The sequence below is a fragment of the Pezoporus occidentalis genome, unplaced genomic scaffold (assembly GCF_034315485.1).
Source record: "Pezoporus occidentalis ecotype Australia unplaced genomic scaffold, CSIRO_AGI_Poc_V1 ctg98, whole genome shotgun sequence".
In the NCBI taxonomy this organism is placed as follows: Eukaryota; Metazoa; Chordata; class Aves; order Psittaciformes; family Psittacidae; genus Pezoporus; species Pezoporus occidentalis.
Window position 1 is genome coordinate 409,629 of NW_026916347.1, and position 26,177 is coordinate 435,805.

Consider the following 26,177-nt stretch of genomic DNA (forward strand, 5'->3'; position numbering starts at 1 on the left):
CTGACAGGTAGCATGTGCCGTGATACATATTCTTATCAGTAAGGCTCTTGAACCCTATTTGCAACTTAAATTACATAAAAGAGAGTAATACCGCCAGCGGCTGTTGGGGAGGAACAGTGCTCACAACACTGGCCTTCACGTTTGTCCCAGCATATACTTTTTCTAGGTTTGGACTTCTTTCCCACTCTTACAGGTCTGACTCACTGTTTTCCAGAGGAGGCTGGACAGACATCAGTGTAGTTTGGATTTACATACCCCTTCTATTCCTATTTACATGAAGAACTTCCATTGCTGAAACAGAACAGAAAGAAGTACTGGCATTTAGTGGGTGTTAGCAGGACGTGCTACGTGGAGCTTGTGTTTTCCTCGTTGATGTGAAGCGTCCTAGTGAGAGAAAACCCTCTGGAACGATAAGCCCTGGATTTAAAGCAGATTTGGCATTGAAACATGTGAATCAATGCTGCCTTTAGTTTCAATTTTTAAAATGAATCTGAGCATACTTAGAAGACCTGGTCTGTGTGAAGTATGTTTTCGGCAGTTACCCTCACTCCTACAAGTGCCAGTTGTTGCGCTCCTCCGTTACAGGGCCTGAAGTATCCCCACAGCTCGGTGCCCCGCTCCTACACACACCCGCGCCCACACCCTGTGCGGGAGGCAGCGGCCGGGGTTTGTGCAGCTCTCCCCTGGCCGAGCACGACCTGAGCGCCGCCGAGGCTGCTGGAGCCGGCAGCAGCTGCACTGCTGGCCCTGCGCTGCCCGGCAGCGTTCCCAACACCGCCTATCCCCGCGGCCGGGTGGCTGCCGGGAAAGGGAGGGTCTGCCAGCAGACGAAGTGCAGGGGCAGCTCTGGGAGCACAGCCGGCTCCGGAGCAAAGTTCTAGAGTGCAGCTCCTGCAGCAGAAGGTCGGGGATGCGATGTGCTGAGCAGCAAGGACAGACCCGGTGCCGGAGAGGAGGCTGCCTGGAGCGTGATTCAGTGCAGAGAAAGATGAGATCCCCCGAGACTACAAGTCCCAGTGTGCAATACTCCTCCGGTTGCATAACCCCGGCCCGGGTGAGGGGGTGGGCACCCAGAGCTCCTCTCCCGTGCGGGCCAGGGCTGGTGCTGTGCCCAGGCGTGAGACAGTGGAAAGGCGCAGGCTTCTTGAGCACCAGCCGCTCCGGGGCCATGGCTACACCGGATGTTTTGGGATTTGGAAGCAAGCCTGCAAGCAGCTGCCGGTTGGGAGGGTGGCTTGTTGCCTAGCTGATAGGGATGTGGTGCTGCTGCGGCCTTGCTGGGGAAGTCGTGTTTCCTCTTCTCGAGTTTTCCACGAAAAATTTCTCTGGGCAGCAGCGTTGGTGGCTCCTAAATATAACCCCTCATTGAGACATTTGTAGAGAGTGTCAGGGAAGGCAGAGGGCATGGTGCAGGTGGGAAGTGGCTTGCGATGCGAGGGCCCTGAGATGTCTCTTAGCCATTTAGTGAGGGCATAAGGTCAGGGGAGACAAGGGAGTAAACTGGGCTTTGTCCTCAGGAGGGAAGGCTGAGCCCGTGTTAATCCTCTTCCCGGGAGGAAGAAGAGGGGACTGAGCAAGGTCTTCGGTGCCCGGCTGTCACCTCCTGGCTCACCCCAGCACTGAGACAGTGCCCTTTGGGCCACACTCGCTGGAGCTGCCCGCACCCTCCCGGACACGGGCAGAGGGAGCATCGGCTGAGGGGTGGCCGCAACGCCCTGCAGCCAGCTCCCGCTGCCCGAATCAAAGGCGGCAGCGGCTGCTCGGGGCTGCAGCTCCAGGGAGAGCTGTTTGCTGCGGTGGTGCCGAACGGGAGCGTGTTCCTGCACCCGGCTGTGCCCCGGGGGGTCAAGGCACAGAGCGCGCTCGCACGTCCCAGACCTGCCTACCCGGGACTGCCGGCGATCGCGGCCGCCACGTGGCGCCCGGGGCCGTCCGGGACGTCCCAGTGCCCGCTCCCTGCTTCCCGCCGGACGGGGCGGGCCCTGCCCTCCGAGAGGGACCCGCGCTGCCTTCGGGGCGGGGCCGGCCTGGGCTGTCCCGGCACGGCTGGGCTCGGCTCCGCGCGGCTCTGGCCGCCCATGGGGAGCGCGGCCCGGCGGCGGCCCGGCAGCAGCAGGCTACGGGGAGGCTCCCCTGGCGTCCCCGCTCTCCCGTAGCGTGGCGGGGCATGCCCGGCCCCAGGATGCCGGCCTGGGGGATCCTACCCATCACGCTGCCTGCCTTCACCATCACCGGCATGTGGATCGTGTGAGTGCCGCGGGACGGCCCAAGCCGGCCGCAAAACCCCGGCGGGAGACGCCTGGGCTGCGGGCGGGATGTTGCGGGACAAGATGCTGAGGCCGGGGGGATGGATGATGCTTCAGGTTGGGATGCAGCAGGGTGTGGCGTTGCGGGGCACTGCTGGGCCCGCATCAGGATGGGGTACTTCTGCACGCTCGGTCGCTCCCACACCTCCGTGTGCCCCACAGCCACCCTATATCCCCTGCAGCCAGGGCTGGCATATGGCTCCCTGGCCTCACACTCCTGATGCCCCACAGGATCACACATCCCCATCCAAGCATGAGCACAGCTGATGCTTGTGGGGCACAGGAATGGCCTTGGGAGTTCTGCCACCAGCCCGCGTCCTGCAGCACCAGGGCTGGAACCAGCACAAGGGCACCCACCCCATGTGGTGGATAGATGGGAGGGCAGGGGACGTCTGTCCCTTGTGCTGGGGATAGAGGCTGTGTCACCTGGGTGAGCATCACTAGCCACCCTGCTGGTCCCTACTCTGGGCCTTGGCTTTACAAGCTCAGCTGTTCACATAGGGCTATTCTTCTCCAGACCATTGCTCTCCCTGTGCCACTGCAGGTGCTGGATGAGGACCTTTTCCTAAAGGTGCAGGGAGCCCCAGCATAGGTGATGGGACTTTTTGAAGTGTGGGATGGAGCAAACACACCCCAGACCGTGCAGATCTCTCTGAGAGATTCTCCCTGTGGTATCCCCCATCCTGCTTCACAACAAAGCCAAATGCTGACCCGGGTGTAGGGTACTCATGCTCCCAGTGTTTCCTCTGGACTCCTCACAAAGCCCTGTCTGTCTCCCATGGGTGACCCTGCGGAGCAGATGCCCCTCCAGCCCTCAGCAGCTCAGGTGGGAGGTGCTGCTTATAGCCCTCACAGCCAGAGCTGCCCTGGAAGAGGGGGTCTTGGGCGCTGCTTCTGTCCCCAGACATGTCCTGCAGCTGAGTGGGGGACACTGTATCACTTGTTAGTGCAGTGGCAGGGTGAAGCCGGGCAGTTGCATGTAGAAGCTTGTTGTGGGTCTACGTGGGGCCATGTGGGGTTGCCGCTGGCCATACCTGGGATGTGAGGGCCACGAGGGGTGACTGGGCGGGTGGGAGCACATCCCACTGTGGGGGGCAGTGCCAGCTATGCCTCTCTTGGCTTGTTGCCCCTTCCAGGAGAGCACGGAGCACTGGGACAGGGATTTGGGGGAGATCTGTGCTGGGAAGCGGCTGGGCAAGGGGTCTGCGGGGTGCTCTTGGTGGATGACCCTTGGGGTGGGCAGCGCTGCCCCTTGAGTCCTGTCAGCTCCGCTCTTTGCCCTGCCCCTCTTTGCTAGGATGATCCTTTCGCGGCCTGGCTGTTACATGGCTGGCTCGGGCGGGAGAGGGGTTTTCTTACCGGTGCTGGGGCCTATTTTTAACCTGAGCCATTTACGGCCGCTGGCGGCAGTGATTTGAGCAGCGCGGTGCTGCCCGCTGCTGGGGCTGCCAGGTGGGAGGGCTCCTTGCTTGGCTGGGGGGGCTCCAGGGCCGAGACGCCCCTGGAGCTGGGTGGGATGCATGTCATGAAGCCCCTGTTGCAGTGACCCAGGTGCAGGGCAACTCCGCAGGGAGATGCTCGCTGGAGCTGGTCTGGCTTTTTTTCCTGCCCTATGAAGCTGGGAGGTTCCACAGGGTGAGTGCTGGCCCCCAGCACCCAGTGGGGGCTTGTACCCCTCTACCCCGCCCTGGGGCTGGGCGCTGAGGCTGGCTGGGAGCAGGAATGCAGGCAGGTGGGTGGCTGTGGTAATCCCTGTTGTCTGTCCCCAGGTATGCCATGGCGCTCTCCAACAACCACATCTGCCCTGTCCACAACTGGTAAGGCCTGGGGGGAGGTGGTGAGGGCCCTTCTCCATGGACCAGCTTGGTTACAGACCCTGTAATGCCATGTCCCCTCCAGACCATGAGCCATGCCGTGCTGTGCTGGACCACTGGCTAGCCAAGGCCCCCCTGCACTTTCACCACATTGCAAGGGGGATTGGGGGCCAGGCTGGCCCTAGGAGGAGACTGAGGATGTTGGGAGAAGTCATCTTAGAGGAAGCACCTTCTCCCTTTGGCAGACATGGTGGTGACAGTGATGGGGCACAATAGCCCCAGGGCACGTCTCCTGTTTGTCCCTGGGTGGCTGCTGGGAGCAGAGCTGCCTGGGGTCTAGCTGCAGGCAGGGTAGGACCCCACGTCTGCAGAGCAGTGAGAGTGCCAGGGCCTGGCAGGGCTACCCAGAGCTGCCATCCATCCCCTGCCTGCGGTTACAGCCGCTCCACTGAACCCCGCTGCACACCAGGCGGGGAGAAGGAGGCCGTTGAAAAAACAGAGCACGGGGAAAGTATGAAATAAGTGGTCAGGGAATTACAGAGGCCGTGTGCCTCCATGGGAAAGGTTGAGGCTTGCTTGAGTGAGGCTAAATCTGTCAGTGCCAGGGGACGGGACAGCCCAGCCGCCCCGTGGGGGCAGTACCCCTGTGGGTACTGCTGCCTGCAGTACCCTGGGATGGGGGACGAGGCATGGGAGAGGTGAGGGCTGGGGAAAACACAACTGTTTGCTTTCCTGACAGCTTCTGCTGCAGGGCTTTGGGCTTGTTGTGTCTCCTTAAAAATCTGCCCAGAAAAATCCGTGTTAGTTTAATTCTCTCTGGAGTGTTTGAAGGAGAAGGGGGGGACGGACGGACGGACGACACGACACGACCTGCTGCCATTTCCTGCCTAATGGCTTGTTCTGCCCGAGGAAGAATGTGTGTCGGGTTGTCCCTGCCGCACAGCCAGCCTTAATGATGAATAATGCTTTCCAGCCTCGGGCGGCCTGCTTGAAACAAAATAATAACAAAAAAATCCCTCCCAAACCAAACACGGCCCCAGGAGCAGCCCTGGGGCGGGCCACGGAGCTCCACGCCTTGCCGGGGTTTCGTGGTTGGAAAACAAAGCCACCAGTAAATGAGGAGACTTGAAAAAACACCAGCGCCCAGCCTGGCCCTTTCCAGTAAGGCCCTTTTAACCGTACGCTTGCTGGGCGGCTGGAGGTGGCTGAGGGTCAGCCTGAGCCAGGGGAGCGTGGTGCTGCCCCCCAGTCCTGTCCCTGCCGTGGGGCAGGGGGTGTCTGAGGGTCATTGTGGGGTGCAGGGCTTTGGGCTCCCTGCCTGCGGGGTGGGAAGGGGGTCCTGCTCAGCTGTGCCAGGCAGAGGTGCTGTCTGCCTGTGTGATGCTGCAGCAAAGGGGTGCCCAGAAACCCACTGTGAGTGTGAGGCAGCTGCCGGGAGGGCAAGGGGCATGTACTTGTGGGGGGAGTTTGGTTGCAGCAGTAGCTGTGGTACAGGAAGGTGTCTCAGGGTGGCAGGAGCTCTGATTGCCCGGGCTTGCAGGGACTGTGCTGCAGGAGGCACTCCCAGGCTCTGCAGTGGCTGTGGACAGAGAGCCCAGCTCCTCGGCAGCTCCCTCGCTCCCGGGCAGGGTGGCACTGCCCCGGGTCCTCATGGCTGTGGGCGCTGTTTCCTGCTCAGCCTGGCGTTCCCTGTCCCATGTCCTGTGCAAGCCCAGAAACGTCAGTGGCTGCGTGCCCGGTTCCACCCGTGCTCCCATCCCGGGATGTGTGTGATGGGACTGCCTGGTTCCTGCTCCCACCTGGGGCTGCAGGAACACCCTGAGCCCAGCACCCCAGCCCATGCATCCAGCAGTATGTGCAGCTCCTGCCCCACTGTGGCCGCTCCCTTGCAGGCAGGAACACTGGGTGGGCAGCAAAGCCAGCAGGCAGGGCGCAGCCTGTGGAAACCCAGGTGGGATGTTCCCGAAGGACCCTGTTGGGTTGCGGGTTGCTCACTGGAAGGACTTGTCCTTGGGGTGCGGGCACATCCCTGGGGTCTGGCTGCACCTGCTGGGGAGCAGCTTTGTTGCCCTTGTGGGGGCTGCGGACAGGAGGGTCCCAGGCAGCAGCTTGTCTCTCCCAGCTGTCCCTTTCATCCCGGCAGGAATTACAATCAGTCGTGCGGCGTGGACAGCCCTGGCTCCTGCTGCACACTGGACCACATTCCCCTTGTCAGGTGAGCAGCCATGGGGGTGGGAGTGTGGGGCTGGTTGGGGGTCAGAGCTGCTCCGAGAGCCCCCAGGAGCATGTGCTGGGTAGGGGGAGCAAGCGCTGCACCCCAGTGCTGCCTGGCTGAGAGCTTCCTGGGCCTTGCCTTGTCCCCGCAGCAAGTGTGGCACCCTGCCCCCTGAGAGCTGCTTCTTCAGCCTCATCTGCAGCCTGGGCTCCTTCATGGGTAAGTGCCTGCTGCCTGGAGCAGGGCTGGAAGAGAGGTTCCCTGCCTGGCGGGGGGCAGGAGGAGGGGGATGCACTCGGAGGTGTGTGATGGGGCTGTGTCTCCCTCCTGCAGTCATCCTGGTGGGGCTGCTGCGCTATGCCCACCTCCTGGAGTGCCTCGGGCCGTCCCTCCTCAACACCCTGGGGCTTGCCACCGGCTGGGTCTGCACTGCTGGCCTCACCATGGTCGGCAACTTCCAGGTGAGGCATCACCTTGGGGGGGCCCAGGGCAGGAGGGGGTCTTGGCTGGAGCAGGGCAGGGGCAACATTCACCAGTGTAGGATTTGGGGTGGTTGTTTTGGTCCCATCTGTGCACTCCTTCACCTCTTCCGAGCACAGTGCTTCCCCAGGCACTGGGAGTCCATTTTGTGCACTCATAGGTTTGGGTCTGGATTAAGCTGGTGGGTTTGGTTTAACCTTATCTGAGACCCTCTGCGTGGTCTGTCCCTTCCATGGATGCCTGACCCTGTGCAGGCAGGGACATGCCAGCGAGGCAGAGGAGACCAGGCCAAGCTGCCAGTGCTCCTGCTGCCCTCCATGTGGGTGTTATCTACTCTGGGGGTGATGCCAGGAAACTGTCTGGGCAGAGCCTGTGCTCACAGGGTGTCTGGAGCACCCAGGGCCTGGTGGCAGCGCTCCCCCCTGCCTGCGCTGCCAGCCACCAGCCTCCCAGCAGCTGCCAGCCCTCCGCCTGCAGCATCCGGGCTCTTCCGCTTGGTAGGAGGCTGCTGCCGGCACCACCACCCCGGAGAAGCTTTTCTGGCTGGCCCCAGTGTGCCGGTGCCGCAACCGTGGCTCAGCTCAGCAGGGTTGTGACCCCCAGGAGGGGTGCAGGCAGCCCTAGATGCTGCTGATGGCACAGGGCAGCTCCTGCCCAATGCCCCTGGGCACAGTAGAGCTGTTGGCCCATGGGGCTCAGGAGCTACCACCCCATGGTGAAACAAACAGAGCGCTTTGAGATCTCAGCAGCGGACGGCGCGTCCACATCTGCTCCTCAGCCAGGAGATGGGCACAGGATGAGCTGCCAGGACCTATCCCTGGCACTGCTGCACCCCTGCGGGGGCACGAGCCCACCCCCTGAGCAGAGCCATTTCGTGCTGGGGAGGATAGGAGGGTGCCGGCACTGACGGTCTCTTCCCCTGCAGGTGGATCATGCCAAGGTGCTGCACTACATCGGGGCAGGGGTGGCTTTTCCCACCAGCATGCTGTTCCTGCTCCTGCAGTCCATCCTCACCTACCGCATGGCCAAAACCCGTGGGCAGTACTGGACCGGCCACTTACGCAGCATCCTCACCATTGTGGCCTTCCTCACCCTCGTTTTCAGTATCCTTTTGAGGGGTATGGGGAGGAGATCTGGGATGAGCTGGCTAAAGGTGTCCCCTTGGGGGATATGCACCCCACGTCCTCCATCTTTGGTCTGGCAGCAAGGCACTGTGCAGGAGAGGGGCTGGGCAGGGGCTGAGGGCGTGCTGCTCATGCAAGTGTAGGCTGGGGAGCAGCAGTATCAGGGCCATGCAGGGGCTGAGGAGGGGAAGGGACGCTGACGGGCATCTCTCAAGGTGCTGATGTGCCTAAATCAGCCCTGCCCTGGCTGTTGCACCCCAGCCCAGCCACTGCTGCAGGCTCCAGCCTCACACTGTGCAGAGTGGAATCTGAGTTGCCAATACGGCTGAAGCCAGGCACTGGGGTCTGCAAGCACCACATCAGGGAGGGAGGGCATGACAGCAGGGCTGGAAGAATATCCCAAGTGTGTAGCCGGGGAACCAGTGGCTTATTTGGGACTGAGGTTAGGGATAAATTGGGAAACAAGGTGGTGGTTATTGGGCAGGAAGGGAAAAATGTGTGCAGTGTCCACAGGTCCCATAGGGGCTGGCTGGGGTCTGGCCAGGGTGAGCAGTGCAGGAGGAGTCTGGAGGGTGCTGGTGGGTCTGGTATGTGCCAGAAGGTCCTGCTCTGTCACCGCAGCAGGCAGGCGGGTTGGGAAGCGGGCAGGGAGCTGGGCAGGGCAGGAGTGCTATGGGGCGTGCCAGCTGGGAGGGACCGGCAGGGCATGTAAGGACAAGGGAGACTGCACTTGGTGCCTGTCTGCTGTGGCCATGCTGCTCTGTAAGCACTGGGGAATGGAAGTGGGAAAGCAGTGAGCTGTGTGGGGATGGTGTGGTGAAAGGGTTGGGACCTCCCCTGCTGGGATGGGGGGTGTAGGCAGAGGGATCTACCCTGTGCAGGTCAGGTCCCTGCCTCTCAGGCTCTCCCAGACTGTCATCTGCCAGGCAGATGGCAGGGTGCTGCTGGAGGCTTCACCTGGAGGGCTGGGGATGTACCTCCCTTCTCCACTCACCCATGGCTCTGGCAATGAGTTTCCCTAGAGATCCCCAGTGGTGATGAGAGAAGCATAGAGAGACTCTGGCAGCAGTAGGACCTGGAGGAAAGAGAGGAGTCCCCTCTCTGGGGTGAGCCAGCCAGCAGTGCAGAGGGACAGGGGTGCTGCAGGGCTGGGATGCAACAGCCCAAACCCCCTTGCCGAGAGGATGGAGGGCTGATGAGTTTTACTGGCTGTAACTGCATCCTGCAGGAGAATGGGGAGCATCAGTCCATTTGACAAAAGAGGGCGGGGAGGGTGAGGCTGTGGGCACACAGCTTGCCCTGAGGTCTGCACCCTGAGGTCCCCCTGCCCTGGCCTCTTCAGAAAATCACTGCCTGGTATGAGTCCCGTGATTTACCAAGGCTGGTTTGGGCATGTGTGCCACTGCCTCACCCATGCCAGGGCCCTCCTGGTACTGCATGAAGTATCGGGAGTTTCTTGGGTTTAGGGGCGGTGGTGTGTTTCCTGAGGATGGGGCTGCTCACAGCATGCAGTGACAGCAGGACATGGTCCTCCATGGGATGGTAGGGGTCCAGCTGTGTTTTCCTTGACTGGGATGCCCTCAGGTGGTGTGTTCTTCATCCAAGAGAGCTTCGTGCTGCAGCACGTGGCTGCACTGTGTGAGTGGATGTTCATCATCGATGTTCTGGTCTTCTATGGCACCTTCACCTTTGAGTTTGGGGCCATCTCCACAGACACCTTCCTGGTCCTGCTGAAAGCCAGCCGGGCCCCCAAAAGTTACAAAGAGGAGAGCAGCGTGTCCAGCACAGCCCACATCCACAGCCATGCAGAGAGCCTGGCTATGGCCTGACCCCCAGAGGAGGCAGGCTCACGGTAGGGACCCCCAAATCAGGCTCTTCCAGTGACTTCCCTGCCTTAAATGTGTCAGTTCCCGCCTGCTGGGGTGCAGGGGTGCCAGCGTGGTGCTGCTGTCGGCAGAGTCAGGATCTGCCCCTGAGCCTCTGAGGTTGCCCTGTCTGAATCAGGCTGTCAGAGGCAGTCATACAAAGGCAACTTCTGTAAGGAATGTGAGGGAACAGGGACTCACCCTCCCTTCACCACGCAATCCTGGTGTACTGGAGAAGGGGAAATCACTGTTCCTCCTTCCTCCATGGCCACAGGATTAAGGTTCAGCAGAGCAAGCCTTCCAGCTGGCTGCTGCAACTGTCAGAGGAGCCAAAAACCCAGAGTGCCTTTTCCCTTTCTGAGGAGGCAATGGCAGTGCCAGTGTGCCTGCCCAGGCAAGGGTAGTGCCTTGTGCGGCTGCAGGATGACACCAGCAGCCCTGGTTAGACCACACAGGCGCTCCTAGCCAGGGCTCTCACTGCTCGGGGCCTTCCATGCCTCCAGTCAGTGACTCCCACATTCTTTTCAGCTTGGAAAATTGCTGAGGCAGGTTTCACCTCCTGGCCACAGCATTACTGTGCTCCCTGATGGTCAGGTAGGTCAGGAAATGGGTCTCCACATTTACCATGACACCGGGAAAGTCCTGCAAGCGCAGCGCCTGCAGAGCAGTGGATTTCCCCTGCATAGCACTGCCAATCTAAGCAGTCCCACTGGGAAGCCTGCACACCCCAGCCCTGGCCTCCCAGCCCTCTCACCCTGGGTGTGCAGGCACAGAAAGGGGAAGCAGTTCTGTAGATACAGAGGAAGCTCATGCCTCTTTCCGCTGGGACTCCCAAATCCGTCCTCCAGTCCCTCTCACAGTGCTCAGTCTGGCCCACGCCTGCCTGGTGGGAGCCTGTCCTGCTCTCAGCCTCAGCCACAGCCTGGGATGTCCTGGGCAAGGGGCTGAATGTGTGTGTGTGTATATAGATCCACACATATATATATACATATGCATATATATATATATATGTAAATTTTCCCTTGTCCCTGGAGAGGGGCATTTGCTGCTGCTGTGCACATCGATCAGGTTGGGCTTCCTGATTTGCCCACCTTTTCAAAATCGGCCTATAAATCTACCAGTATATGTAGTTCAAAGAGGAGCATTTATGACTTTTATATCTAATATATGTTTAAAATATATATATATATGAAGAGAGAACAGTGGATTTACAACAATAAAAGTGAAAATCAGGCAAGGGTGCGGCAGCCGGTCCTTCCCCACTGCGCAGGACTGGGGTGGTGACCGGTTTAGTGGCCGTGGGCCAGAGGGATGGGGGATGAAGGCTCCTGCGGGTCTCAGGGCACAGACGTGAGTGTCGGGCAGGGGGAAGACAAGCGATTTCACCGCGATGCAGCAGCCCGCAGTGGCACGTCCCCTCTCACCCGGGGTCCCCTGGCCCCCCTCCCGCTGCTGTCCTCGCAGGGGTGGAGCCGGCCCCGGGAAGCCCCGGGAGGCGGAGCCGCGCTGGGACTTCCCCAGGGCCGCGTCCAGGACCAAGCAGCCGCGCTGGTGCTCGGGCTGAAGGTAAGCGGGTAAGGGGAGAACGAAGATGCTACCCATGGGGTACCGGTCCCGGGGTGAGCGGGCTGAGCCCTGGGCCTGCCAGGCAGTGAGCAGGGGCTGCTAGCATCAGGAGAGTATGCGTTCTGTCAACCGGCCCGGGGGATGCTGAGCCTGAGTGCTGCGGTGGCTGCCCGTCGTGCTCAGCAGTCTCCCGCGCTCTCATGCAGCTGCATCCAGCTCTAGGGATGTGCGTGCTGGGCACAGATGTATCCAGATTCCAAGCAGAACGGGAGGTCGAGAGGTTTAAACTGGGCTTTAAAGCCTCAGTGTCCATGCCCGCACTTGCCAAGGGTTCTGCGGTGGCTAGCCGTCGGCACCTCCTGTACTCCCACTCACCATGGCAGCCTCGCCGGTCTTTGGCTGTCTGGTCCCTGGCTGCCTCTCAGCTGGCTCCGGGGCTAGCTGGGAGAGGAGATGTTGGGAAGAGGCAGGCTGAAAAGACATCTGCTGTCTTCTTGTGGGGAGGAGAAAGCAAGTCTCGGCGCCGGTTTTGACACCCGTTTCCCTGCCAGTGACGAAGCTGCTTATTTTCCCGTTTCCGTGCTGCCAGTGAACGCTGCCTCATCCTGAGGCTCTCCCTCTTCACGCTGATTTCAGCCTGATCCTGAGAGGGCTGGCTAGCTGCCTGCCTCAAGGGGAAGAGATCCACACCCTCAGGCTCAGCTACCTACACCCAGAAAGGAGCCCTGAATGCCGGCACTGCAGTTATACCCTGGGTGGAAACCAGGGAGAGTGAGAGACAGCAAATGCCGAGAGGGGTTTTCTGAGAGTGCACAGATACACAACTGGAGCCGATGGTTCAGAACACAACAGCAAAGCAGCTGATTTACAGGCCCTAGAGGAGAAAACCAGATCAGTGGGTGGTTGGGGTTTGCCAAAACCAACTTGATAGCCACAACAGGCATTTTATGCATGGAGGCATAAAAGGCATTTTATGCAGAAAGATACAAATGGCATCAGTGCTCAAGGGCAGGCTGACGGGGAGGGGAAGGCTTGGACAGCTTTCAGGGAGAGGGGATTTGTCTCTGCCATGCCTGCAGGTCAAGGACTTGGTTTCCAGGAAGGGTCTAAGAACAAAATTCCTGTGCTAGAGGAATTCAGCAGCCTCTTTCTTGCCACTTACCAGTAGCTATTGGGACTCCTGGGATGGAGCAGAGCACAGGATTTGTGCAGAAAGCAAGGTCAGGTATTTAGGGGCATCATTTGCAGGCATTAGCAGGCCCCAGGGGAAACAAAATGTGCAGGGAATAGTATGTCAGAGGAGCAGCCAGCTGGGTGGCTTGAACATGTCAGCTGTGTGCCAGGGTGGTTCAGAGCAGAGCCATGCTCGTGCTGCCTCCTGGATTGCCCTTTCCCATGACTGCTAAACACTCTTGCTGCAGACAGACAGACCGACATTTCCCTCCTGCCCGCAGGGCATTGCCTCTACAAGTCAGCCAGCTGTCACGGGAGGAGAGAAAATAGCACCTGCATTACTAGGTCACGTTCAAGGAGCTGCAGGCATGGAAGAACAGCTTTAACTAACGCTGGTTGCCGAAGGTTGGCCTTTAATTGAGGCAGTCTGGCTGGCACAGGCAGGCTGCACCATCCAGGAAGGGTGCTGTGGCAGTGCTGCTCTCTGGAGCAGGGAGCTGGTGCTGCCTCAGGCAGTGCATCACAGCTGGGTTGCTGCTTTTTCTCCCTGTTCCCAGCAATGCCAGAGAATCCTTCCTGAGCCCTAGAAAGGTCTGAAGATAGGGAGGAATTAGCCCAGCAAAGCAGGGCTGCAGTGTGTGTACAAGCCCAGGGTAGAGGCCAGATGCGCTGGGTACCATGGAGCATGGGATGCTACTGATGGCAGGAGGGGAAGATGGGTCCTCTTCTGGGGTGTGTGGGGGATAAAAGCCAAGTGTGCTTTACTCCTATGGGAAACCTAGGGTCCTGGGGGCCTGAAGGGCATGACTACTTGGCACAGGAGGCAGGACTTACCTTGAGAGTAAGTCTGAGGTTGCCTAAGGTTACTCTTCCAGGAACAAGGAAGCAGGTGATGACGTTCCAGCTCTGCTTGACGAGCGAGGTGGGCTTCCTCTAACATGTACTGGGTGAGGCGGAGCTGGGGAGACGCAGATGTGAACCCGTGGCGTTCCTTAGTCATGCTGTTTGCTACAACAAGTGGAAGTGTTCAGGGCAGCCATGAGTGAGCTGTGAAAACCCGTCTAGAGGGCATGAGGCTGATGGCACTGGAGAAGGGTTGCTATTCTGTTCGAGGGGCACAGTCTCTTCTCCAGCATCTTTGGTCCTGTGTTTCCCCAGCCAGGCTCAGTGGGTAGGGTTTGAGGTAGCTTTCCCAGCACACTGAGGGAGGATGTTTGTCCCCTCCTTCACCTCTCTGGGAAATCTGTGCCAGCAGATGAGGTGACTGGCTGGTGGTGCATGCTGAGGCTGCCCAGGCGGGATGTCCTGTGGGATCCTGACAGCAGGCTGTCCGTGCTGCTTCCCACAGGCCAGTGAGCTTGTGTCCCCTGTTCCCAGGCTTTCGGAAGCCCCTGCAGAACTTCAGGAGGAATGTCCCGCCTCATTTTGCAGTGCTGGATCTGCACCCTCCTGCACCCCTGCTGCACCTGCAGGTCCCTCTGATCCCATGTCCCAGTCTGCACCGCTGTCTGGGCTGCATTTGGCAGGCAGGCTGGGATGCATCCTGGAGTTTGGCTGGGCTCAGGTGGCAAGCCAGCCGGGGAAAACCTCAGGCCTAGGGCTGCAGGGCAGCCCCTTTGGAGGACTTGAGTGGCTGGAAAATCTTCTTGAAAAGGCTCTTTTCAGCTTCTGAAGAATATGAGTCATGCACGGATTGAACAATCCCCTTCCTTCCCCTCTTCTCCCACACACCCAAAATCCCCTGAGTGGGACCTGTAGCAACCACTGATTCAGAAATTCATGGTATGAGGGCACTGCAGAGTTGGATAAGTTTGGGGTTTTCTCTTTTTTTTTTTTTTGTTTGTTGTCTCTTTCCATCACTTAGCGAGAAGAAATGTGGATCAAGAAAACATGCCCGGGGGCTCTGCTCTGATCCTGCCCCTTTGCTAGAAGTCTCTGGTGATTTCCCACAGCCAGGCAGACCTTGACCCCAGCGGGACCCCTGTCTGTGGTAGCTGGCAGTCCCCGCCGCGATGCTGGGGCTGGATGGGTTGCTGAGGCCTGCCTCTTCCTCCCCGGTGAGTAGGAGGGTGCTGTGGGTGTCGGGAAGGGGCCCCGCTGCTGGCAGTGCCTTGCCAGTGTCGGCGGGAGCGCGCAGCGCTGGGTGGCGGGAGATGCTCCCACGGGGGGCTCTGGAGCTGCCGCTCCTGCTTTGAAACCAGATGCTTCCTAGCGGGAAAGAAGGAATGGGAACACCAACGGCAAATGCCTCTCTGAGGCTACTGGCGCGGGAAGGATGCAGGGGCTGCTGCGTAAGTGGAAACTGGGGGCAGCGGGAAAGGACCCCTCTGGGTGCCTGGCAAGGGGCTGACTTTGGTCTGCGGAGCCCTGGAGAGCTTCCCCTGGCCAGGGGGCAGGACGGCTGGCTTTGGGGCAGCCTCTCCTGTTTGGTGCCAGGTCAGCTTGGAGGAGACATCCCTGTGCCGGAGGTGAGACGATGCGATACAGGGACCCGGGAGGCCCCCGGGGCAGCTGCCAGGTTTTTATGGCGCAGTCCGGGTCGTTTCAGCTGCGTTGCACTACAGGTCTTGTTGGGATCGGCGCAACGGCTTGTGAGCGGGACTGGTGCCCGAAGCGTGGCAGGCGGCTGGGGACGGCGGGCGGAAACTTGGGACCTCCGGCGCGGCGGGCGGGCACCGGGGTTTCCAGCCCGCCCGGAGCCCAAAGCTCCCCCGGCGGGCGCAGGAACGACCGTGCCCCCGTGTCGAGCCGAGCCGTGCCCCGCCGAGCCGTGCCCGGGCCGCGGCCGTGCGGGGCGGGGCGGTGACGCGCGGTCCCGTCATTTCCCGGCTCGGCGGGGTTTCTAGGGACTTTCCGGAGCGGCGGTGCCTTCCTGCCGCCGCCGGTCCCCGCTCACCCCGCGCTCTCCCCGCAGGCCGGCGGCCGGTCCCGCGCAGACATGGACGAGCACTTCCAGCCAGTGAGTGCGGTGCGGACCGGCCGGGGCGGGGTGGCTCTGCCTGGCCCCGGCATCGGGGCTGAGCTGGAGCAGTGCCCGACCCCACGAGTGCGGTGGGAGGCGGGCGACTGTGCGTGCCCCGGGGTGGGCAAGGGGGGGTCTGCAGGTGCCACTGCCGTGGGAGGTGCGGCGTCTGTGTCTGTCCCCAGGCTGGGCAAAGGAGGTCTGCTGGTGGCCCCAGGGGTAGGCAATGAGGGGTTGGCACCTGCCCACCCCTCTTCTCCGGGGGAGACGGGAGAGCTGTGCCTGCCCCCCCCATCTCCCCAAGGTGGGCAGTGGGAGTCTGTGACAGACTCTCTCCCCTCCAGGGCAGGAGATGGGGGTCCGTACCTGCCCCCTAGGATGGTTGGGATTTCCAGCCCTGGCACACTCATCTCACATATCTTCCCTCTTGCCACCCAGTGCCTGGATGGGATTGACTATGATGACTTCAGTTTCGGCTCCCACATGATGGAGCAGAAGGAGCCCCTGATGGAGACAGGTAAGGGCCCCTTTATCTGTGCCCTCCCGGGGGTCCCCAGCTGCAGAGGGATTTCCCAGCAGGCTGAGTCACGTCTCCTAGTTCCCAGCAACACCACGGGCTGTGTCCCTGCTGGCCCCACTGTGGGCTGGCTGGGAATCCCTGCCCTGTGCCAGCGGAATGGGGTCTCTTCCTGCTGCTCAGTCTACCAGGGACTTGAGGTTGGGCTGTGACAGGTCTTCAGGTGCTCCCCAAGTGCCAGAGCATCCTCTGGCCCTTCCCTCCTCTTCCTGCTGCTCTGCCTGCTACTCCCGGCTGGGCTATGACAGCACAGGGGCTGGGGGCTCTGAGGACTCCCCTGGGAGAGACAGGGGTCACCTAACCTTCCACACCATCCCCATACCTCCAGCATCCTTACTGGGAGCATGCACTTGGGTTATCATGTATTTCTCACTGGTGCCTCTTCTCTGTCCTGTAGTGGAAGGTCCCTACATTGTCATCATCGAGCAGCCAAAGCAGGTAAGGACGTCACCCAAGCAAGGGCAGGTGTAGCTGTCTCCCCTTGCTCTTGTAGGCCACCCTTGGCTGACCTCCTCTTTGCCTCTGCAGCGGGGGTTCCGTTTTCGGTATGGCTGTGAGGGCCCTTCCCATGGAGGGCTGCCGGGAGCATCCAGTGAGAAGGGGCGCAAGACCTATCCCACTGTCAAGGTGAGCACTGCCCTGGGGAGGGGACAGGGCAGCATCTTCATTTGGTGTTCACAGGCACCGGGAGGGTGCCTTGAAGGGAGGACAGGAAATGTATATTAAGCTCTTTGTTTCTTATGGCACTGGAGGTATGGGAGGGCTGCAGCAGGAGGAGTGGTGGCCCTGCTGATAAGTAGCAGAGAGGGGTTTGCAGAGTCCTGCAGGCTCCTGGGGTACTGTACCTGACTCGCATCTTCTTTCTCCCTGCAGATCTGCAACTACACGGGGATGGCCCGGATTGAGGTGGACCTGGTGACACACAGCGACCCTCCCCGTGTGCATGCCCACAGCCTGGTGGGCAAGCAGTGCAATGAGGCCGGCAACTGCGTCACGATCGTGGGACCCAAGGATATGACAGCTCAGTACGTCTGAGGGAGACCCGGGATAGCCTCTTGCCTATGAGGGTTGGTTTTGGGACTGGTCGCAGCTTGCTGCTGGGGAGAAGAAGGGGTTTAGTGCATAGAGTTGGGTTTGCTGGATAGGGACAGGAGTAGGTTTAGACAAGGCCATCAGTGCAACTCTGTTCCCTGGGCATTTTGCAGAGCCCTGGGTCCAGCATGTGCAGCTTGCTGTGGGGTTCTGTCCTTGGGGTTGCAGCTCCCCAGTTTTGCTGTGGCCAGTCTGCATCACAGGGTTATTCAGTAGCTGCTGCAGTTGCTCTTAGAAATCTAGCCCTGGCTGCTGACAGCCTTGTCCTTTTTGCATCCCTTTGGCGCCCAGCCTTCCTGGTGCTCCTCTTTGGACTTGTCACGTGTGGGAACCCAGAGTTCACTACACACCTCTTTCCTGGGCTCCTTTCCTCTCCTCTGTGGTTGCTTCTCTTATGCCCTGCACACACTGATCCCCTGCTGCCCAAGCAGCAGTTACTCTGTGCTTTGCTCAGCTCCTTCCTGGCTGTGGGAGCCTGTGTGCGCCAGCCCTGGCGCTTCCAGATCCCAGCGAAATCCCTCTTTTTCTCCAGGTTCAGCAACCTGGGAGTGCTCCATGTCACCAAGAAGAATATGATGGAGATCATGAAGGAAAAGCTGAAGCAGCAGAAAATGCGCAACAGGAGCCATATGCTGACGGGTAAGGGCAGTCAGTGGGACTCAGCACCTGGGAGTGACAGCTGGGCTTAGCATGGGGCTGGGGGGGACATAGAGCCCCATCCCCTTGCTTAAGCCTGAGGGCATCTTCCCCTGCTCCGGCAGAAGCAGAGCTGCGTGAGATTGAGCTGGAGGCAAAGGAGCTGAAGAAGGTGATGGACCTGAGCATTGTGCGGTTGCGCTTCACTGCCTACCTTCGTGATAGCAGCGGGAACTTCACACTGGCCCTCCAGCCTGTCATCTCAGATCCCATCCATGACAGCAGTGAGCTGGGGAGGGGATGGGGCAGGATGGGGTAATGAGGGGTGCTCTGTCTGCCACAGCAGCTCCCAATGCCTCCTCTTGCACTACAGAGTCCCCAGGAGCTTCCAACCTGAAAATCTCACGGATGGATAAGACAGCAGGCTCCGTTCGGGGTGGGGATGAGGTCTACTTGCTGTGCGATAAAGTTCAGAAAGGTAAAAGCCATTCCCCACAGCTGAAGCCTTCAAAGGGGCCATGGCAGGAGAGATCCAGGGCCCTTGAGAGGGCAGTGGACCATGTTCCCAGAGCCTGGCCAGGGTGGGGAGATGAGTGGTGCCAGCACCTCTTCTCTCCCCAGATGACATTGAGGTGCGTTTCTATGAGGATGACGAGAACGGCTGGCAGGCTTTTGGAGACTTCTCCCCCACTGACGTGCACAAGCAGGTACAGGGAAGGTGGGGGCATGTCCTGCCGTTCCGCAGGGCAGGTGGGTGCCCTATGGGGTAGAGGAGCCCCATCCCTAGCTCCAGGGAGGAGCAAGACCCCATGTTTGTCTGTCCTGCCCACAGTATGCCATTGTCTTCCGCACACCCCCGTACCACAAGCCCAAGATCGACCGTCCAGTCACCGTCTTCCTGCAGCTGAAGCGGAAGCGGGGAGGGGACGTGAGTGACTCCAAGCAGTTCACCTACTACCCCGTGGTGGAAGGTGAGCACCCCCGGGGCAAGCCAGCGTGCCCTCCACTGCCAGGGCTGCCCCTTACGCTGCTGCCCCTCTCTCTTCAGATAAAGAAGAAGTGGAGAGGAAGCGCAAGAAAGTCCTACCTCAGTTTCCCCAGCACTTTGGTGGGGGCTCACACATGGGGGGTGCTGGTGGTGGGGCCGGGGGCTTTGGCTCTGGAGGAGGTGAGTGGGGACAGCTCTTCCCTTTCCTTGCTTGTGTGGCTGTAGCCCAGCCCTGGGGGTTCCCTGCTCCTCTCCGGCCTCACCTATCCTTCCCCTTGCTCCATAGGCGGGAACCTCAGCTTCCCCTACTCCCCGGGGCTGGCTTACAACAGCATCTACTCACCTGGCCCCCACCCTGTGGGGGGCTACCAGGGGGGTGTGCAGATGAAGGGCCCCGAGGCAGAGGGGCCTGGTAGCAACGGGCAGGTGCCTGCAGAGAGCACATACTGCAAGGAGCTGCAGAAGCACGGTAGGAGGAGGCTGGGGTGGAGTGAGGGCTGGGGGACATCGCTCGGGAGAGGTGGCATGGGTCAGGGACATCACTCTCCTCCATGTGCCGGGATGATGCAGGAGGGTAGAGGGGGGCGCTGCTCCTGGAGGTGATGTTCTTGTCCTGCTTTGCCCCCCAGCCCAGCTCTGCCAGCTGTGGATGCTGGCATTGGCCCATCGCAATGCCCATGCCCTGCTTGACTACTCTGTCACCGCTGACCCCCGTGTGCTGCTGGCAGTCCAGAGGCACCTGGCTGCATCACAGGATGAGAACGGAGACACGTAAGCACATAAGGGGTTTGGGGAGAGAGTGTTAGAGCCTTGTTGGCCATTATTAGAGCCATTATGGGGGCTGTGGGAGGTAGCAGGAAGGACCTGGAGAAGCATGGAGCTGAGCCAGGGGCCATCCTGCTCTCTCTGCAGGCCTTTGCACCTTGCTGTTATCCATGAGCAGACAGCTGTGATCAAGCAGCTGATTGAGGTGGTTGTTAGCATACCAAGCCTGGATATCATCAACATCTCCAACAACCTGCAGCAGGTACATGTTTCCCAGAGCAGCCGGTTCTCTACCTGGGGCTCTCTCCCATTTCAACACCCTGTCCTGCTTCTGCTCTCACTGAAGGGAGGCTGCAGGGCTGAGCACAGTGCAGCACTGGTGGTGAGGACCTTGGTGCAGGACTCAGCTCCTCTTGTGAGCGATACTGAGGGGTGCTGCTGTTCCACAGACACCACTGCATCTGGCAGTCGTCACCAAGCAGCCCCAGGTGGTCCAGCTCCTGCTGCAAGCCCATGCTGACCCCACCTTGCTGGACCGCTACGGCAATTCCCTGCTGCACTTGGCACTCCAGACTGGTGATGAGGAGGTGCTGAGGACACTGCTGGCCCACCTGGGCTCGGCTGCCCCTTACCTGCTCTGTCTGCCCAATTTCCATGGTGAGTGGGGCTTGGAGATGATGGGCAGAAGCCTGGAAGTGCTGTCGTGGGCTCGGCTGGGGACCTGCTAAGCCTCTGCCCCTGTTGCAGGCCTCCTCCCTGTGCACTTGGCTGTGAAGGCAAAGAGTCTGGCCTGCCTGGACTTGCTGGTCAGGAAGGGAGCGGATGTGAATGCTGTGGAGAGGCAGGGTGGGAGAACCCCTCTGCACCTGGCTGTGGAGATGGAGAACCTCAACATGGCCACCCACCTAGTGAAGAAGGTATGGGGCTGGTGGCTGTAGGACTGGGATGAAGTGCAGCGTCCTGCAGGGCCCTGGCAGAAGGAGGGGGGTGCCCTGGGATCTTGGGGTGACATGGGTGGCAGGGGACTGCGCCCAGGCAGCCTGTGCTCAGAACCTTGTACTTCCATAGCTGGGAGCAGATGTCAACAGAAGGACTTTTGCCGGGAACACCCCCCTGCACCTGGCTGCTGGCCTGGGCTCCCCCACCCTCACCAAGCTGCTCCTCAAAGCCGGTAAGGTGCTGCCCTCCCTCCTCTCCCTGCACTGCAGGGTGCCCAGGCCCCTGGGCCGACCTCCCCTGCGGGGGGCTCAGTCCACCCTTCCCTCACAGGGGCAGATGTGCTGTGTGAGAATGACGAGCCCGTGAGCCCGTCCTCATCAGAGGCCAGCAGCGACACGGACGCCGACTCCGAGGAGCAGGAGCAGGCCATGGAGCTGGGGGAGCTGCTCCCAGCCGTGGAGCACAGCACCAACCCCGAGCCCCCTGTGCAGGGTCATGGGCAGGCAGGGCACAGGCTGCGCCGCTGCCACGCACCCCTGGACCTCACTCGGAGCCAGAAGGTGTGTGTCATGGTGGGACAAACCCCTGGGAGCGTTTCTGTGGGGCCAAAGCACAAATGGGACAGAGGACAAAGAGATGCTCCTGGAAGGATACCTGCACCCTTCCATGTCCTGGGGAGAGGTGTGGTGTGGGAAGCCAAGAGGGGCTTGTTTGGTGTGTTGGGGGATGCTGACATCTCTCTGCCTGTCCACAGGTGCGGGAGATCCTGCTGCAGGCCTCCCAGCAGAGCCCCACGGCAGAGCTGCCCACAGCCCCCCAGCCAGGTGAGCGGCCCCTCTCCCCCCAAAAGCACTGTTCCTAGGCGGGGCAGCACCCGCCTGGCAGTGAGGACGGGCAGCCTGTGATGAAGGAACATCTCCCGCACAGGGAAGGTCCTGTCGCTGGACAGTGAGGCGCTCCAGGGGCTGGAGCAGCTGCTGAACCAGGACTGCAGCGGGTCAGATTGGATCGAGCTGGCCAAGCGCCTTGGGCTCTGCAGCCTGGTGGAGACCTACAAGGACACCCCCTCGCCCAGTGTCAGCCTCCTGCGCAGTTACGAGGTCAGTGCCTGACCAGGGTGCCTCTGTCCCTCCTGTATGGCCACTGGCCCTACTCTGCCTTCTTTCTGCAGCTGGCGGGGGGCAGCCTGGGGGGGCTGCTGGAGGCGCTGGACTCCATGGGGCTCCGCAAGGCCGTGAGGATGCTCCACAAAACTGAGGCACTGGAGAAGTTGCAAAGCACAGGTAAGGGGAATGCAGGGCTGGGGGGTGTTCCATGCTGCTTCCAATTCCCCATTGCTGACAGCACCTGGCGCTTGCTTTGCAGAGCTGAAGGAAGACAGTGCCTATGGCAGCGAGTCGGTGGAGGAGGAGCAGGCACCCACACTGGCCCTGAAGCCGGGGGGTGAGCTGCCCCACAGCCAGCAGCCGCAAGTGCACTGAGGGGCCGGCAGCCATTACATCCACCTGGGGGTCTGCATCACTCCCCTCCCCAGCCCTGCCAACACAAGTGCCTTCTGGACTTGCCAGGACTCAGGGGGCAGGACACAGCTGGCTCAGGACACAGCTGGCTCCTGCCCTTCTCTGCTCTTATTTAATGGTCCCTCTTCTGAATAAAGGGACACTGTTTCCATTAGCCAGTGCCCTCCCTCTCTCCAGCCGCGGCCCTGAGCCCATGGGCACTAACCCCTGGCAGCAAGGAGGCTGCCTCCTCACCATCACTCCATGCTGGGGCTGTCCCCAGACATGGGGGAGAAACCACAGCGCACACAAGAAGTGAAGAGCAAGTTTTACTGAAGTAACTGAGAGAAGAAGCTGTACAAAGGATTTTCTCCCCCTTGAGCCGCCTGGGGCAAGGGTGGATTTTTTTCCTTGTTCTATATTTTTTTCCTTTTTTTTTTTTTTTTTTTTTGGAATAGACTTAAAAGAGCAGAATAAAAAGTTTGACACATTCGCAAAGTCAGTGCTGAAACCAGCCGGGTCCTGGGTGGCTGAGAACAGTGTGTATGTGCCAGCCCCCTGCCCGCAGCCCTTCCACTGTCCCCAGACCCCTCCGCGCACACCCCAGGCACTCCTGCGGTCCTGCTGCACCGTCAGCACCTTGCTCCAGCCAAGCATCCTCCAGCCCCTGGGGTGCTGCGGACTGCCCCAGCCTGCCCTCACCTTGGCAAGGAGGGAGCCCATGGCCAAGGAAGGGGCTGCACCACTGCTGTTGCAGCACGAGGACTGCACAGTGTTATGGACCAGGCTTTGCTGGCATGCATTGACCCCAGCCATGCATTGGAGGAGGATCATGACAAGGAAAGCTGGCTTGTGAGGACCCTCAAGTCAACCCTGGCGTCAGGGGTCACTTCCTGTGGGAGTACATACACTGCTACCCAGTGTGCCCCGGGTATGATGCTCACACCCAGGCGATACAAATGGGGCTGGTCCAGCTGCCAGGGTTTGGGGGGCGGGTCATGAAGTATGGGAGCATCAGCCTCCCATGCAGCCACAAGTGCAACAATGGGTGATGCCATCCCAAGGCTGCCGGCAACTGCAGGGCTATCTCCAAAGGGTTGCTGGTGCCAAAGCAGGGCTGGGGAGCAGGCAGCAACACACACAGGAGCCCATGCTCACCTTGCTGCAGGATGGGGAGCTGGGCCTCCCCCTGAGTCCATGTAAAAATCTCCTGCCCCCCAGAATGCAGTGCCTACAGGACATGGCTGGGTTTGTGGCTTGTTTGGTTTTTTGTTCAAATAGTTCCCCAAAAGCATCAAAAGTAGCCCCCCAAAAAACCCTCCCCGGTGGTCAGCTCAGTCTGGTACTAAAAAGTGCAAAACTGTATCACAAAAATCAGTCAAAAGTTGTAAGAAAGCGGGGAGGGTGCAGAGGTGGCAGGGAGGGGGCCAGGTGCCATTGCCCTGATGCCCCTGGCCACCAGCCCCATGAGAGGGGAGAGGCCACAGCTGGCCCCCTCCTGTCTGCCCCCCATGGCACAATGGGGCTGGAGGAGAAGCGGCCGTTGGCTTTGTTTTGCTGCATTTTGGACTTCTTAAACCACTGAAGAATTGAGCCCAGTGGGTGGGTTTCAGTTGGTCCCTGTCATCGGCATGAGCTCCTGCAACCACACACAGGACAAGGAGGGGGAGGACCAAGTCTGATGGGGTTGAGAGAGTGGGCAGCTCCCGCAGGCGAGGATCAGGGACTGTCCTGCTCTGCCACCACCTCTGGCAGAGGCCCTGCAAGGCTGGTGCCTGCATAGCACGCAGCCCAGATGGACGGCTCATGCAGGATCTTGGCAGGCACGTGGCCTCCACCCCGGTGCCGGGGGGCAGAAACGGAGCTGCAGTGCGGGTGGCCGATGCCCCTCGCTTATGACTTCTGGGGATGGCAGGGGGGCTGGCGGCTGGTGCGCTCTGAGATGTTGCGCTTCACCTTGGTGGCCGTGCTGGAGGGCTCCACGTTGAGTGAGGGGCTGGAGCGGGACTTTTTCAGACCATCATCCTCCCCACCCGCTGCATCGAAGAGCGTAGACTCAAACGCTGCCAGGTCCTCGGAGCCGGCCTTCAGCTTGGCCCGCAGCAGCATGGCATAGGTGCCGTAGCGGGATTTCTGGGGGCACAGTGCAGCAGAAAGAGGGGTTGGGAAGCTGGGCCAGCTCAGCCAGCACCCCAGGATAGCGAGGGGATACTTGTGGTCCCTCCACACCAGCCAGCATTCCTGGGTGGGGGGGGATGCTCATGGTCCTGAACCATAGCAGTGGCATGGTGCAATTCAGCAGGTGGGGATGGGGGAGAGAGTCCCATCACTCAGGATGGCCAAGCAGACAGGGACAGAGGGGCTGAGGGTAGTGGGATGTGTGTGTGTGTGTCTCCCAGCTCACCTCAAACTCCAGGTACTCTTCCTTCTGCTTCAACTCCTCATACTCCTTGCCCTTCACCTTCTTCTCAGGTAGTGAGGTACGATGCTCCAGCAGCTCTGCTGACATCGTCTTGAACTTAGTCTCGTGGCTCTTCACCTGCTCTTCCTGGGGAAGGGTGGCACCATGTCAGTGCCCTGCCTCTGCCCTCTGCTCTTCCCCCATTCTGGTAGTGTGAACAGCCAGGACCAGAACAGGTTTTTCCCCTCTTAGGTGCAGCCAGGATCTCAGCCTCTGCTCCTGGGTTGGGTTTTGTTTTGTTTTCCTTTGTTAAGGGCAGGCAAAAGCACAGGCCCTTGGGTGCAATCTGCTCCTGCCTCGTTGGGGGCTGGCTGCAGTCTTAAAGCAGAAGAATTTAATCCTCTCTAAAACTAGGCTGGTGTTTTTAATCCTTTCTGCTCTATGAATAACTGCCCTGGCACATGCGAGCGCCAGCTAATCCCCCGGCCTCTCAAGGTCCCGGTCCTGGCAGGACCCTGCGAGCCGTGTTGTGGGACCATGTTCTCCTCCAAGGCTTGACTCCGTTGCCCGTCTCCCACCCCTGCTGTCAGGAACAAGACCTTGCCACCCCCAACAAACTCAGCACCCCTTTGTTCTGTGTCTCCATGGTCATGCTCCCCCAGCCCTGCACCCTGCTGAGAGGCAGCTGGGCAAGGGGCACCATATGGGTCCCTCTGCAGGGGACAGTGCCACCAGCAGATCCAGGGGGCTTGCCCCATGCTCCTCACCCCATGGCTCACCTGGGACAGTCTGGTGCAGGAGCTGGGCAGCAGCGGGCGACTAAACTTCTTCTGGGAGCCAATGGCTGCGGGGAAGGGGGGTGCAGAGAACATGGCTGCCACCACATTGATGCGTGTGATCCACGAGTGCATTTGTTCAGGGTTCCTGGGAACAAAGGTCAAAGCACAAAGGAGCTCTAAGTGGCACCATCTATGTCACAGGCAGAGGGAGCTGCCTTGCATAAGATCCGTGCTCCTCAGTTCTGGCCCTTGGCCAGCCAGCACCTGGGGCTCTGCCCACAGTGACTTGGGCCATCATGAGCCCATCAGGGTGGGAAGAAGAGGAGCTGAGCAAAGCACAGTGCTGACAGTGACTCCCTTTCCTTCTAGAAAGGGACAGGACAGAGCAATGTAGCCTCAATGTCAATCCCACCCACCCCTTCAGTCATATGAGCCCCTGCGCCCCAGCGTGTGGCCCAGCTGGTGATCCTGAGGAACTCACTGTGCTTGGAAGAGGAAGACCCTCCAGTCAGCTGTCCTGAGGTAGAACACATTGGGTCGCTTGCTGTAGTCGGATGCCCGCGTGGCAAGTGAATGATGGATGCTAATAGCGTTCTTCAGCTCCTCTTCTGCCAGAGCCTTCCCTGGCTTATACTCCTCCTGCGAATCACAGGGTGTTTCAGAGCCAGCTTAGGGATGCACCCCATCATGAGCCAGCTCTGTGACACTGCAGGAATGGCAGGCAAGCACCTCCAGCAGAGGTGCTGTGAGCTCTGTCTGCAGCTCATGCTACACACATGCGGAGAGGCTGCACAGCCCAGGTGCATGGGTTTGGCCACAGCATGGTGGCTGTTCCCCGTAGCCCCACAGCTGGGCAAGTTTGTGCCTGCATGAAACTGGAGCTGCAGCACCACACATTGCCCAGGGCAAAGACCCCGGTTCCTCCTCTATCCCCAGACAAGCCCCTGCACTCAGGGCCCTCAGCTGGCAGCTGCTTTCACTGCCCAGGCTGAGCCC

At 60.2% G+C, this 26,177-nt stretch overlaps 3 protein-coding genes across 6 annotated transcripts in view; 2 read left to right on the forward strand and 1 right to left on the reverse strand.

The window, feature by feature from the left end:
* Positions 1-2,046: 2,046 nt before the first annotated feature.
* TMEM150A (transmembrane protein 150A) lies at positions 2,047-11,037 on the forward strand. Its single transcript, XM_062606785.1, has 7 exons — positions 2,047-2,247; positions 4,076-4,123; positions 6,264-6,335; positions 6,487-6,554; positions 6,669-6,796; positions 7,741-7,918; positions 9,524-11,037. The coding sequence occupies exons 1-7, from the start codon at positions 2,168-2,170 to the stop codon at positions 9,766-9,768; spliced, it is 819 nt and encodes a 272-aa protein (XP_062462769.1). The 5' UTR covers positions 2,047-2,167; the 3' UTR covers positions 9,769-11,037.
* A 2,651-nt stretch (positions 11,038-13,688) lies between these two features.
* NFKB2 (nuclear factor kappa B subunit 2) lies at positions 13,689-22,176 on the forward strand. 2 transcript variants are annotated; one of them, XM_062606763.1, is made up of 23 exons: positions 13,689-14,600; positions 15,458-15,502; positions 15,944-16,022; positions 16,480-16,520; positions 16,611-16,709; positions 16,956-17,107; positions 17,707-17,813; positions 17,936-18,094; positions 18,184-18,288; positions 18,432-18,517; positions 18,643-18,781; positions 18,859-18,978; positions 19,085-19,267; positions 19,428-19,569; positions 19,711-19,825; positions 20,013-20,220; positions 20,311-20,480; positions 20,632-20,734; positions 20,833-21,062; positions 21,257-21,326; positions 21,430-21,602; positions 21,674-21,785; positions 21,868-22,176. In XM_062606763.1, the coding sequence occupies exons 1-23, from the start codon at positions 14,556-14,558 to the stop codon at positions 21,981-21,983; spliced, it is 2,799 nt and encodes a 932-aa protein (XP_062462747.1). In that variant the 5' UTR covers positions 13,689-14,555; the 3' UTR covers positions 21,984-22,176. The 2 variants fall into 2 exon arrangements, with proteins under 2 accessions (XP_062462747.1, XP_062462746.1); XM_062606762.1 differs by lacking the exon at positions 13,689-14,600 and adding an exon at positions 14,638-14,834.
* Positions 22,177-22,317: 141 nt separating this feature from the next.
* Positions 22,318-26,177, reverse strand: part of PSD (pleckstrin and Sec7 domain containing) — a 47,231-nt gene continuing 43,371 nt past the window's right edge. For all 3 annotated transcript variants that reach the window (XM_062606760.1, XM_062606761.1, XM_062606759.1), the window contains 4 exons: positions 25,663-25,820; positions 25,182-25,326; positions 24,406-24,549; positions 22,318-24,134 (listed from right to left, as the gene is read on the reverse strand). In XM_062606760.1, the coding sequence (XP_062462744.1) occupies positions 23,895-24,134; positions 24,406-24,549; positions 25,182-25,326; positions 25,663-25,820 (687 nt within the window). In that variant the 3' untranslated portion in view covers positions 22,318-23,894. The remainder of the gene's footprint in view (positions 24,135-24,405; positions 24,550-25,181; positions 25,327-25,662; positions 25,821-26,177) is intronic.